The 13,591-nt window shown below is 33.9% G+C and overlaps 1 protein-coding gene across 1 annotated transcript; it reads left to right on the top strand.

The window, feature by feature from the left end:
- The first annotated feature begins 3,793 nt into the window (after nt 1-3,793).
- LOC133824076 (uncharacterized) lies at nt 3,794-8,236 on the top strand. Its single transcript, XM_062256943.1, has 2 exons — nt 3,794-4,122; nt 5,087-8,236. The coding sequence occupies exon 2, from the start codon at nt 5,237-5,239 to the stop codon at nt 7,613-7,615; it is 2,379 nt and encodes a 792-aa protein (XP_062112927.1). The 5' UTR covers nt 3,794-4,122; nt 5,087-5,236; the 3' UTR covers nt 7,616-8,236.
- Nucleotides 8,237-13,591: the final 5,355 nt, after the last annotated feature.

The raw sequence follows: 13,591 nt of genomic DNA, 5'->3' as shown, positions 1-13,591 counted from the left end.
AGAAGAGTTAAACAAGTTTTTCTTCAGAAGGAAGAAACCAATCAACCATCATTGAAGGGAGTTCGAGTGAAGAGTTGATTATTGCAGAAACAAGATTGGTATTGGAATACAAAAGAGTATGACAATAATATAAGAGAGTCTAATTTTATATAAGTCATTGCTTTTATATTTGCATTCATTACTAATAAGTTTCTTCTCTGAGCATGGCTCTATGGGCTAGGGCAACTGAACCATGTAAAAATCTCTTGTATTGATTTTTACTTTTCTTGTGATTTCCTATCTACGTCTTAACCATTATCATTTAATTCTGGTTAATAAGATTGTATGTTTGACCCATCCGCTTATAACATTTCCACATTTAATATAAGCTGGTAATTACTTGGTAATTTAATTAAAAAAACATAATTTCAGGGATCATAATTTATCTGAAATTTCTTGAAAATTTACACGAAACATGCTATTAATACAATGAACACCGTTATACAAATAAAATTGAGGTAATAGTTGATTTGCGTACCTAAAATAGGATTGTGACATACCATTGTAGATTTTTTCTATAAATATAATTAATTGATAAAAAAATAACAAAAGAGGTGAATTCATCAACTCTAATAAAACTACTTTAAGCCAATTTTATTATAGCCCATCACCAACCACATCATAAGATGATGCAATTTGAACTAGGGATGTCAATTTTTCCTACAAAGATGGATTTTCACAAAGTTTGATTTGTTCAATAATGTTGTTCAACCTAAGGGTACGTTTTGTTGTTGGGAGTAATGAAAACAAATAAATGAGAATGAGAATATTAATAAAAATAAGAATGGAATAAAATAAAATAAAATTTAATACGAGTAAAAGAATAATAAATTTTTTATAATTGCCTTTCCAATGACATTTTCTCCTATTTTTAGTAAGGAATAATCATTTCACCAAAATGATGGAAAATCTATTCTATTGGAATGACAGCTTTATGCATTAAGTGCAAAAAAAAAAAAAAGAAGGAAATATGATCACATTCCATTATCCAACTAAACACGTGAATGAGAATACTTATGATACTGATTTCAAGTAAATAATATATTCTGATCCTGATTTAGTAATTTGATTGAATGACAATCTAATTATTAGCAATTATGATTGCAAATTATTCTGAATCTAATTATTAGTAATTTAACACCATAAAATTGTTAAATAGTAAATTGAGCGAGAAAATGAATAACACTCCTTATCTTATTTTACTAATTCAAACACATCAATGAAAGTCCGATTTCGATTCTACATGTTAAGTAAACATTTTATTAGATTCTGATTCAATAATATGATTAAAGGTCAATCCAATTATAACTCATTCTGATTGCAAATCATTATGATTATGTACTAGTAACGCACCAAAAAATTGTTAAAAGATAAATTAAGCTAAAAAAAAGAATAACACTCCTAAGGAAGTCAATTTAACCTGCGGGGTAGGAACCCTACGGTTACCTGCCACTAATAGGGTGGGGCGGGGACATGACCCCATCCTAAAACCACTCGTTTACATTGTAATTTTATTTTAATTAATTTTTTAATATAAATATTATTAAAGATATATGATAATTTACATTAAAAATATATTTCTTAGTGGTATAATTTTCATGTTATTATTATTATTTTATATTAAAAATATTATTTTTGAATTTATTTTATAAAAAAATTAAAGTTTAATTTTTTTGTAAGAAACGGGCACCCAATGGGACCCTCGAGACAGGGCTGGATGTGCCTCATTTATATCGCTAAACACTCCTCATCTTATTTTACTAATTCAAAAAGGGAAATTTTAATTTATATACTTGATAAAAGTTATAATTACAAAAAAATGCTAGGCATATTAAAAATTACAAAATAATGCTATATTTTGGCACTTTACCCAAAATGCCCTTTCCACTTCTTCGACCTTGCTCGATGTGGTTCGATAGTGCTCGATACCAGCTCGATGAGACCTTCAAAATCATGATTTTTCATGAAAAATGACTTTGCTCGATGGTGGTTTGATGGTAGTTCGATAGTGGCTCGATGGTGCTCGATGCCAGCTCGATGAGACCTTCAAAATCATGATTTTTCATGAAAAAATGACTTAGCTCGATGGTAGCTCGATAGTGGTTCGATGGTGCTCGATGCCAGCTCGATGAGACCTTCAAAATCATGATTTTTCATGAAAAAATGACTTAGCTCGATGGTGGTTCGATGGAGCTCGATACAATTATTGTAAGAGACATAATTTTTCACTCGAGTGTCCGTTTGGGGTGATTTTTTTTTTGATTTTGGGTATTTTTTCAAGATCTACACGTTGGAAATGTTAATATGCACATTTGTAAAGTGTAACACTTGTAAAAAATACAAAAGTGCAAACATACCTCATGTTTAAGACATCTTTTGGTATATTTTTAAGTTTTAAACTTCCCAAATGTGCATATTAACATGTAAAACGTGTAAATCTTGAAAAAATACCCAAAATCAAAAAAAAAATCACCTCAAACGGACACCCGAGTGAAAAATTATGTCTCTTACAAGAATTGCATCGAACACCATCGAACACCATCGAACACTATCGAGCCACTATCGAGCTACCATCGAACCACCATCGAGCTAAGTCATTTTTTCATGAAAAATCATGATTTTGAAGGTCTCATCGAGCGGGCATCGAGCCACCATTCGCTGGGGCCTTCAAGATCAAGATTTTCATGAAAAAATGACTTAGCTCAATGGTAGTTCGATGGTAGCTCGATAATGGCTCGATGGTGCTCGATGCAATTCTTGTAAGATACATAATTTTTCACTCGGGTGTCCGTTTGGGGTGATTTTTTTTTTTTTGGGTATTTTTTCAAGATCTACATGTTTGACATGTTAATATGCATATTTGGGAAGTTTAAAACTTAAAAATATACCAAAAGATGTCTTAAACATGAGGTATGTTTGCACTTTTGTATTTTTTACAAGTGTTACACTTTACAAATGTGCATATTAACATGTCCAACGTGTAGATCTTGAAAAAATACCCAAAATCAAAAAAAAAATCACCCCAAATGGACACCCGAGTGAAAAATTATGTCTCTTACAATAATTGTATCGAGCTCCATCAAGCATCATCGAACCACTATCGAGCTACTATCGAACCACCATCGAGCTAAGTCATTTTTTCATGAAAATCATGATTTTGAAGGTCTCATCGAGCTGGCATCGAGCACCATCGAACCACTATCGAGCTACCATCGAGCTAAGTCATTTTTTCATGAAAAATCATGATTTTGAAGGTCTCATCGAGCTGGCATCGAGCACCATCGAGCCACTATCGAACCACCGTCGAACAAAGTCATTTTTCATGAAAAATCATGATTTTGAAGGTCTCATCGAGCTGGTATCGAGCACTATCGAACCACATCGAGCAAGGTCGAAGAAGTGGAAAGGACATTTTGGGTAAAGTGCCAAAATATAGCATTATTTTGTAATTTTTAATATGCCTAGCATTTTTTTGTAATTATAACTTTTACCAAGCATATAAATTGAAATTTTCCAACAAAAATATATTACAAAATTTATGCACAACCATATATACTTATTTTACACAATTATATTCTATCAATCTGAAATATCTTATATCGTTTAAATAGTCTTCCAAGCCGATTTAAACGGCTGAGGGTATTTTCGTAATCAAATAGGCCAAAGTCATTAATTAGAGTAGTGGTATATATTAATAAAACTTAAATACTTAGCTATTTGTTTTATCATTACATTGCCAAAAAAAAGTGAAAAATAAGAAAAAAAAACGATTAAAATCGTCACCATCCATCTGTATATTCTTTTTCTCATATGTTTCATCAAATTTTTAGCCAAAATATGCTTCAGACTAAAACTCTGTAATGAAAAAGGCGTAAAGAGAAAACCCTAAAATAAATTGAGAAATAATACTTTCGCTTTCTCACTTTGCTTCTGTCCAATTTGACCTTGCTGCCGGACGGGAGTAGCCTCCGCCAGCGTCGCCACCACCAGCTCCGCCCTACAACGACGCCCATCGGTCCCCGCCACCTCCAGTGCGACCCTCCGCCCAGATCCCCAATCCTCCACCACTCGTATCATAACATGGTAAGTCTAAGTGTAACCCGTTTGGAATCTCGGTTGAAATATTTTCTTTACGGGATGAAACTTCTCCATTGTAGTGTTTGTTTGTGTCCTTTTGGGATTCAAATCTTTCTCCACTCTATTTAAGATAATGTGTTTTTCTATAGTTGAGAGCTCATTACTTAGTTCGTATTATTTCATTGTAAATTTTTAGTAGACTTGCAATTTACAGATTGCCCAGATGCTCCTTGTATGTAATTTTTTCCCTCCATGATTTTTTGATATACGGTTCAAGAATTTATGTGTGTAGGTGACAGAAAAGGGAAGCTTTCTTCTTATTTTCCTTTTGGTTTAAAGTTATTCTTGACACTTATTCAATATCAATTTATTTATTTTTCATGAAAGCAAAAAGGATGAAGGTGAAATTTTATGACTTTGATGCTGTTAATATGTTGTGTGGATATATGTATGTTGGTTTGGTTTATATTGTGGGTGAATGCACATGATTTAATTGTGCAAATAATTTTTTTAATCAAATTGACTTAAAAATTTATAGTAAATGGTTAAAATATGTACAAACATGATCCTAAGAATTGTTGAAAACGAAGGAAGAAAGCATTATTTTTTTTACTTTGTGGCGAAAATATGAGATGAGTGAACTTTAGAAGTGGTGTTTGACAGCACAGGACAAAAACTGTAATATTGGGGGAAAGAACATGACATTAATAATTATGTTGTAAATTGCATTTTTTTGTCATCATATTTTAAGTGAATTCCTTACATTTGTTGTTTTTGTCATAATTGTATGGAGAACATTATAATCTTAAAGAGCTGCTCTGTTTTCATTCTGTAATGCATTTGTGGTTCTATTATGCTTTTTCTTGTCATTTTGATTTGAAATGTTTGTTTCTTGTTATTTTTTAACTTTTTTTATTTATTTCTTGACTAGCAGCGTCTAAGTTTTAATAGCTTTTTTTTTTCCCAATAGGATTTGCTACCACTGAAATCAATTGAAGTATGATAGAACATGGAACTTCTAGAGTGCTCTGGGATAGCTGTTTATATTTAGATCAAGCAGCTGCACCCTGGCTGTTAACAATAAATTTACAATAAGCATACAAGAAGATTGACTGGGATAATGGAGTGCAATAAAGATGAGGCCACTAGGGCAAAAGAGATCGCCGAAAAGAAGTTTTTGGCAAAGGACATTTTGGGTTCGAAAAAGTTTGCTTTGAAGGCTCAAAATTTATTTCCTGGGCTTGAAGGTATCCCTCAAATGTTATCAACACTTGATATATATATATCTGCTGAAAACAAAATATGTGGGGAGGCAGATTGGTATGGGATACTTGGTGTGGATCAACAAGCAGATGATGAGACTGTTAGGAAACAGTATAGGAAGCTTGCACTTATGCTTCATCCTGATAAGAACAAGTCCATTGGAGCTGATGGTGCATTTAAGCTTATTTCACAAGCATGGACTTTATTGTCTGATAAAGCCAGGAGACTAGCCTATGACCAGAAGAGGAAGGTGAACATGAGCCAGAAAGTTCCTAATGCAAGTGGGGGTTCATCAACAACTCCAGGGGTGAATTCCACAAAAACTACAAAATTTAGCACAAAGCCTCCGAAAAGTACCACTCGAGCAGGTCACTCCTCACATCCTGCTGCAGCTCACAAACAAAAACCCAATACCTTTTGGACAGTGTGCCATCGGTGCAAGATGCAATATGAGTATCTTAGAGTTTACCTTAATCATAATCTTTTATGCCCCAATTGCCATGAGCCCTTTTTTGCAATAGAAACACCTCCGCCTCCTTCAAATGGCTCTAAGTCATCAGCTGCATGGAACTTTTCACAGCAACGACATAATCCAAGTAATCACAAAGCTAATAAAAATGCATCTAATTCAGGAAAAAGCAGTGCCGCTTCTTCAAATGCAGGAGCCGGAGGGCTCAATGGTTCCGAGTCACATAACCAAAACAACTTTCAGTGGGGTCCATTCTCAAGAACAGGTGGTGCTTCAACTGCTGCTCAAGCAGCAACTGTGGTACATCAGGCCTATGAGAAAGTGAAGAGAGATCGTGAGGAAGCACAAGCAGCAACCAAAAGAGAGGAAGCTTTGCGAAAGAAGAATCACTCTAAGAAAATGAGTGGTTCTTCCTCTGCAGGTCCAAATGGTTCAAAGAGGAGAAGAGGCACAGAGGATGCCAGTGTTGGAAACTCTGGAAGAAGCTCTATGAATCAGATGGGTGGGAAAACTGGAGCTGTAAAGTCTTCTGGGTCTAAGCAGGTTGATTCTGAAACTGGTAGGGTGAATGAAATTACCAAGCCCACTAGCAGAAGGGGTGTTCCCCAACTTGAATTTCAGTATATATTGATGGAGAAAGCTAGGAAGGAAATTTGCAAGAAATTGAATGAATGGAGTTCGGCTACTGTAGGCAAACCTGCGAACCACGAAGAGGAGATTCAGGACAGAAAGGCTAATGAGAAAGAAGAAAAAGCTTTGAGAAACAGTGACATGCAGCATGATCTTAGCAACTTTAGGGAGCCAGTGAGGACAAATATTGGTGAAACTGATAGGGAATTTTGTGGGACACCATCTAGTGCCAACCTAAAGGCTGAAGCTTTGGAAATAATGTCAATAAGTGTCCCAGATCCAGATTTTCATGATTTTGACAGGGAACGAACCGAAAGATCTTTTGGAGAAAATCAGGTTTGGGCCGCATATGATAACGATGATGGGATGCCTCGATATTATGCCTTTATTCATAATGTCATTTGTTCTAATCCATTCAATATGCAAATCAGTTGGCTCAACTCGAAAACTAACAGTGAATTGGGCCCTTTAAATTGGGTTGCCTCAGGTTTCTCAAAAACATGTGGTGATTTTCGTGTGGGGAAACATGAAACTAATGACTCACTCAATTCATTCTCTCACAAGGTTCGTTGGTCGAAAAGTGCCAGTGGGATCATCAGTATATATCCCAGGAAGGGAGAAGTTTGGGCTCTTTATAGAAATTGGTCTCCTGATTGGAATGAATTGACAGCAGATGAAGTAATACACAAGTATGACATGGTGGAGGTGCTTGAAGATTATATTGAGGAACTAGGGGTGACTGTTGTTCCCCTTGTCAAAGTTGCTGGTTTCACCACAGTTTTTCATCAGCATTTGGACCCTGGGGAGGTCAGAAGGATTCCAAGAGACGAAATGTTTCGGTTCTCTCATCATGTTCCTTCATACCTTCTAACTGGTCATGAAGCTCCAAATGCTCCAAAAGGTTGTCGTGAGCTGGATCCAGCTGCTACTCCTCTTGAACTCCTTCAAGTAATAACAGAAGTTAAAGAGGAAGATAATATGGAGATTGATGAAAAAGATAAGGAAGATAATGTTGTAGGTAATGTCAAAAAATCTAATGACAATGAGACTGCTGAGAATTTAAGTAAAGCCGGCAAAGAAGGGAAGGGATGTTCCAAAGATACTGAGGTAATAAATCTTGATGAAAATGCAGAATAAAACAAATAAAGATGGGTGAGGAAGCATGGCAAAACTTGTGATGTTCGTTGAGTTTTGCCTCATGCGACCTTACCTGCAAATAATTATGTTCTGTTGTAAATTGTTTAAAACATGCGGAATCATTTTTTAGCTTCACGTCTTCAAAATGCCTGGGGCTTCACAATTTATTTCAAATAAGTCATGGAAAAGCTCTTCCATAATGTTAACCCTATTGGTAACTTGAAGATAGCAACACTAAAAGTTTCATATTTTGGTTGCTGTCTTTGCGTTGCAAACGAGGCCCAGTTCAAGGATATAGAAGGTCAAGGCTGCGTAATATCTCACCAACATTTTTGCTATCTCACTATTTCTGTTTTATTGGCTTCATCGAGTTGGTGATCTTGTTCTTCTATACAATGTTTGCTCAATTTTTTAGGTAGGTTAGATCTGACTGTAATAGATCTTGTATATTCTTTCAAATATGCTTTTAGCAATGTAGTACCATTGTTAAATCTGATTAAAGATAAAGTTATAGTGTAGATATTGATATCATTTGATTTACACCGAGTTTAAACCATGTTCATGAATTACAGTGTAGTATTTTCTATCATTTAAAGTACTTGAGCGAAAATTCTTTTGTTACTGTTGCAATTTATAGTTTGTGTGGCTGGTGTTGGAAACGAATTTTGAATGTTCGTAGCACAAGGATCAGCTTTTCCCCAAAGAAGCTTTCCAGTGAGGCCCTGGGAACTCTAAACAAGAGTCGCAGAGACTACTTCCTGTTCCTGGGGTAAAAAGTTGTACTAATTTGAGGATTTTTCATATTTCTTTTCGTTGTATCATACAAGACTCTTCCCAGGTCAAACTTTCATTGATATATTGATATATGCCTAATTACTGTATTTTTGTTTTCTCAAGGTAAACTGTTCATTCCACAATCCACATGATGCTTTTGCTTTTACACCACCTCACTTAAAAAAAATTCGAGGGCAAATTAATTTAATTCTTCAGATGTGTAATTGGTGACTATTATATAAATATATATATATATGCCTTTTTGGTGTCAGTGAGCATGCAAATGCTCTTCCTCTGGAGTTTCTTATTTACAGCTTGAATCTTGCTCTTGTTTGTTGCATAGATATGGCGAACCACACCCTTGTTTGTTCTGCATTCATGTTAGTGGAGTGTCTCCCTTCTACAATTTTAGTAGTTTGTTCTCTATCCTTATTGTTGTTCTTGCACAACTCAAGTAACAAAGATGTGTTTTATTAGCAGAGATATGATCTTGGTTTTGTAGACATACAGGGATTCTGAAGCTTTTAATTCAACTGGTCAATAGATCAAGATACAAGTCTTTGTATCAAATGTTTGATATGTGGTTCTTCACATTCATTCCAGGTCAATTTTGGATTGTAGTTGTTCTCAAGGAGTGACGAGTTTCACACTTATTGGGTGAGCAGTGTTCTTTGTATTCTGTAACAACAGAACATCAGGTATTATAGAGGTTGATATACAGTTCTCGGCAAGTGAAACTATAACATGTCCCCATAACAGTATTGCACGAAAATCCAAGCAATAGCAGTGAAATGAGAAATGGTCCGATCGACGACGGTTGAAGAAGAAGAAACACAGGAAGGTGAGAGCAAGGAGGCAGAGGCGAAAGGATGGATATACAGTTCTCGGCAAGTGAAACTATAACATGTCCCCATAACAGTATTGCACGAAAATCCAAGCAGTAGCAGTGAATAAAGAAATGGTCCAATTGACGAGGGTTGAAGAAGAAGAAACACGGCGAGGTGAGAGCAAGGAGGCAGAGGCTCAAGGATGGATGGATCAACAGACGGGAGCATGATGAATTCAGCTCATCTCAAGGAATGTTTAAATCTTTGGGAAAGAGACTGAGGTGATGCTTAATATGAAACAATTTACCCCAAACTTGAGAAGTGGAATCAAAGCAAACAAGATTTTGTCGTGTGGGATATCAAAGTCACCGCGAACATAAATAGCATCAACACCCCCAATTTTGTAGCATGGCTCTATTCATATAATCTTTACCAGCCACCATAAAAGAGAGCATCGAGAATATGCACCACTCGTAAAAGAAAACGTATACTAGGAACAATGAAAGGGTAATATATAAAATGACACAAAAGTTCACAAAACTTTTGTGATTAAAGTTGATTTAAACAATCTATAAATGCAAATTTGTCTCCTTTAACTGTGTTATTTCTAGAAATATTTACATCTCACAATAACGTGTAAAAGTTTTTTTTTACACAAATATACAACTGCTCATATTGACATTTCAAGTTCTTTCGTTTTCTTTTTTCTTTTTGTAATCCTTCTCTGTCTCCCCACGCACAGCCACTGACTGCCATTGCTCCGATCACTACACAGATTGGCCACCATTGGTCAATGAGCTAGACATCGAAGTTTCACCGAAGTTCCAAGTCAAAGCACAGCCACATGCGCACGTCCAAGTTGTCAAGGGCGTCACTTTGGCTGCATTTTTCGATCAACTTCAGCCTGGGGGATGGTCTCAAGATGAACAAAACTCAACCACCACTTCCCCTTACATCGTAGTAGTACTCCTGCGAGCTTGTGAATATATTAGTCACTTTCGAAGAAATTTTTGGCGCAACCAATGATCATTTGGCCTTAATTAAGGGTGATACCAATACAACATGATCTTTGAATATGTCATTTTCTCGTTGCCATAGAAGATGATCGAAATTGTTGTGCTTGAAAAGTAGCTTTTTAGTTACTTTTATAATTAGTTAACTAAAAAGTAACTAAAATTCAAACTTAAATACAACTCAAAACCAACCAATTTCGTGAGTTAGCAAAAAGTGTGTTATTCCACAATTAAAAGTTACTAGATAGTATCCTAAATAAATATTTTTTCAAAAAGCAACTTCGATAAATTTCTAAAATGGTTTATAAAATAACCATTTAAGTTACCAAAAAAAAAAGTAACGATACTAATACCTTTCCAAATATTAACTTATAATGAGCTACCAAATAGTAACCTGTTAAATTGTATTTATGTTTAAGTTTTAGCTACTATTTTATCAACAATAAAAAAAGTAACTGAAAATTAGCTTGTTTAGAATATGCTGCAAAATTTATTATGTGATGTGCAGGTGTACACAATCTTTATCAAGTAATAAAACAATAAATACGAGTATCATCTCCGCAATGATTGAAAATTGAAAAAAAAAATTGCAAAGTTAATTACTCACAAGTTGGTTTCAATAAATATAAAATAAAATTATGAAAATAAATTATATTAACAAGCAATAACTACATGAAGAAACAAACTAGAATAACTAAATCCCGTAATGATATACAAATCTGGGTAAAATGATGAATGCTACAACAATTATGGGTTTAATCAATTAGGAATTCAACATGTCATAATCCTTTTTTTCAAAGTATTTATGGTGTGATTCTCTAATTAATTAACATATTCATGTGCCTAATTAATTTTAAGAATGTCAAATCAAGTCTAATTCCAAGAAATAAGACTTTCGCAGGGACATTTCGGAAAAGTCTTTTTTGTGTGCAAGTTTTAATTTTTGAGATAAAGCAAATTTAAGTGGTTATGCTATCGAAAATTTATTAGCACAAATTAAATATATAAATTTTAATTTAATTAATGAAACAGATAATATATATTATTTATGTATAAAAAATTTAGTGCGAACACATATATGATTTTTTTTTTGGGTAAATAATAAATTTAAGTATAGTTTGAACGTAAATCTTGGATAAATATGTGATGAAATGAAGAAAAAAAAATGGTGAGTACTTAAATTTGATTAAGTTTTTATTTTATTTTTTTGAATTTGTGTTATTATTTGTTGTTTATGTTGTATTTTTGGATGTTTATGGTTTGATGTTTTCAGATTTGAATTTTTTGGGTAGATCAGTCACCACTGGAATTCGGCGATGTCTCATCTAGCCAACCTTCTCCTCGTGAAAGCCACTAAGACAACAACGACAACAACTATGCTTCTAAATTCTAGATTCACTTTTATTTTATCAGTTTGTATCAAGATCATTAATTATGTAGTATTAATATTTTGTAATGTTTGAAAGACAATATAATTACCTTGTATTAGTTCTTTTTCCCTTAAAAAAAAGACAACAATGTTATGTTTTGTATCTTATTAATTATAATTATAATTAACTTTATTTAAATTTTAAATTTGATTATTTGATTTTTAAAAATTAAATTATAAAAATATACATTAAAATAAAAAAAAAAAACTAGGAAGACTTCTCCCGACTCGTTTTTATGTCGGCAACAATATAACATTATAGACTTTTGCTGGCACATTTTTGCATTGAGAAAGGCCAACTTTTCCCGACAAAAGTCCATCTTTTCTCGATGCATAAAAGTGCCTGCAAAAGTCCTTACTATTCTCGACGCAAAAATGTGTTGGCAAAAATCATTTTCACAATCTCGGCTATTGAATTTTTTATCGACGTGTGTCATTTTTTTCTGACGTATTCTTTTATCGGTGATTGTATTTTTTTTTGGCGCATTACATTTTGTGCTAAAAAAAGTGCAATTAGTGGCGAACCTTTGCCAATGCATTTTCGTGCCAACAAAAGTCTCATTTGTTGTAGTGTAAGGTGATTCTATATCCCTATATCATCACACACACCAAAATCACAAGATTAAGAACTTACATGAATTGATGAAAACTTTTACAGAATTAGTGCCAATTCAATTACTCACTCAAGATAGCCAAACAAAAGTAAACATTCAACAATATAATTCTTGATTGAACTAAGTATTAAATTACTAAAACATTCTTGCAACAATTTTCTCACAAATTACGTATAAAGATTAATAATTTTAATTCAAAGAGTTTAGCATAAGATTAAAACCAAAAAAATAACAACAATAAATTCAACCATGATTTCAATCACAATACAAAAATCAAGATTCAAATGCAAATAAGAAAATGGTAGAAGAAATTAGGCCCAAAATAGTGTCCCAAGCAGTTCTTTCTTTTACTTTTCCTAGATTCTATCATTTTTTTCTCCATTTCTTCCTCTTCTTTTTCTTCACTTTCTCGTATGTTCTCTCTAGAATGAATGTCCCTTTGGGTGGCTAGCTTCTCTTGGCATCTTACCAAAAACGCCAACTTCCCTTTTCACTTAGGGAAATTTCATGGAATATGCATATTAATATAAGGAAATTTATTGATATGCCAAGATTATGGCTCATCCAAAAAATAGGTCATTTGGTAAACATTGGATCATATTGCCAAAAAAAACACATTTCTCTCTAACATTTTGTATTCTCTCTCTCTTTTCCTCCATGTCGTCGTATTACCCTCTCTCTTTACCATGGCAGCAACATCATCACTACCACCACCACCACCTCCCCACTGTGGTAAGCTATTTTTCTCTCTCACAAACCGTCTCTTTCTCTCATTTCTCATCTTCTCTACTCACGATAATCTAAAAACAAAGAGAAAACATAAACCCATAACCATTGAAGCAGTCATGATTAAATTTTTGTGCTCTACATAAAAAATTTAAGGCTATAAATATTCTAAACGTGTAAATCTTGAAAAAATACTAAGATTAAAAATAATCAACTAAAACTAACATCTAAGCAAAAATTTATGCATAACCAAAAAATTTCGTCAAATTTTAGCGCAGAGCATTGCATTTGCATCACACTACAACATCACAAGAGCATTGTTGAAGAAGCATTGCTACAACATCGCTAGAGCATCATTTTTACCATAGAAATCATAGAAAAATTGGAGCATCGCTACATCATCGCATGAGCATCGCTATAGCATCGCAGGAACATCGTCGAACATCGTAATAGCATCACTGCAACATCATTTTTACCTCATAAATCATAGAAAAATTGGAGCATCACTACATGTTTGGTTCAAAATTCTACGCGTTTTTGGAGTTTTAGATTTGGAAGAAAAAAAATCGTTCAAACCCAATAAATCATGCATA

The sequence above is a fragment of the Humulus lupulus genome, chromosome 3 (assembly GCF_963169125.1).
Source record: "Humulus lupulus chromosome 3, drHumLupu1.1, whole genome shotgun sequence".
NCBI lineage: Eukaryota > Viridiplantae > Streptophyta > Magnoliopsida > Rosales > Cannabaceae > Humulus > Humulus lupulus.
This window is presented reverse-complemented; position numbering and strand designations above follow the sequence as displayed.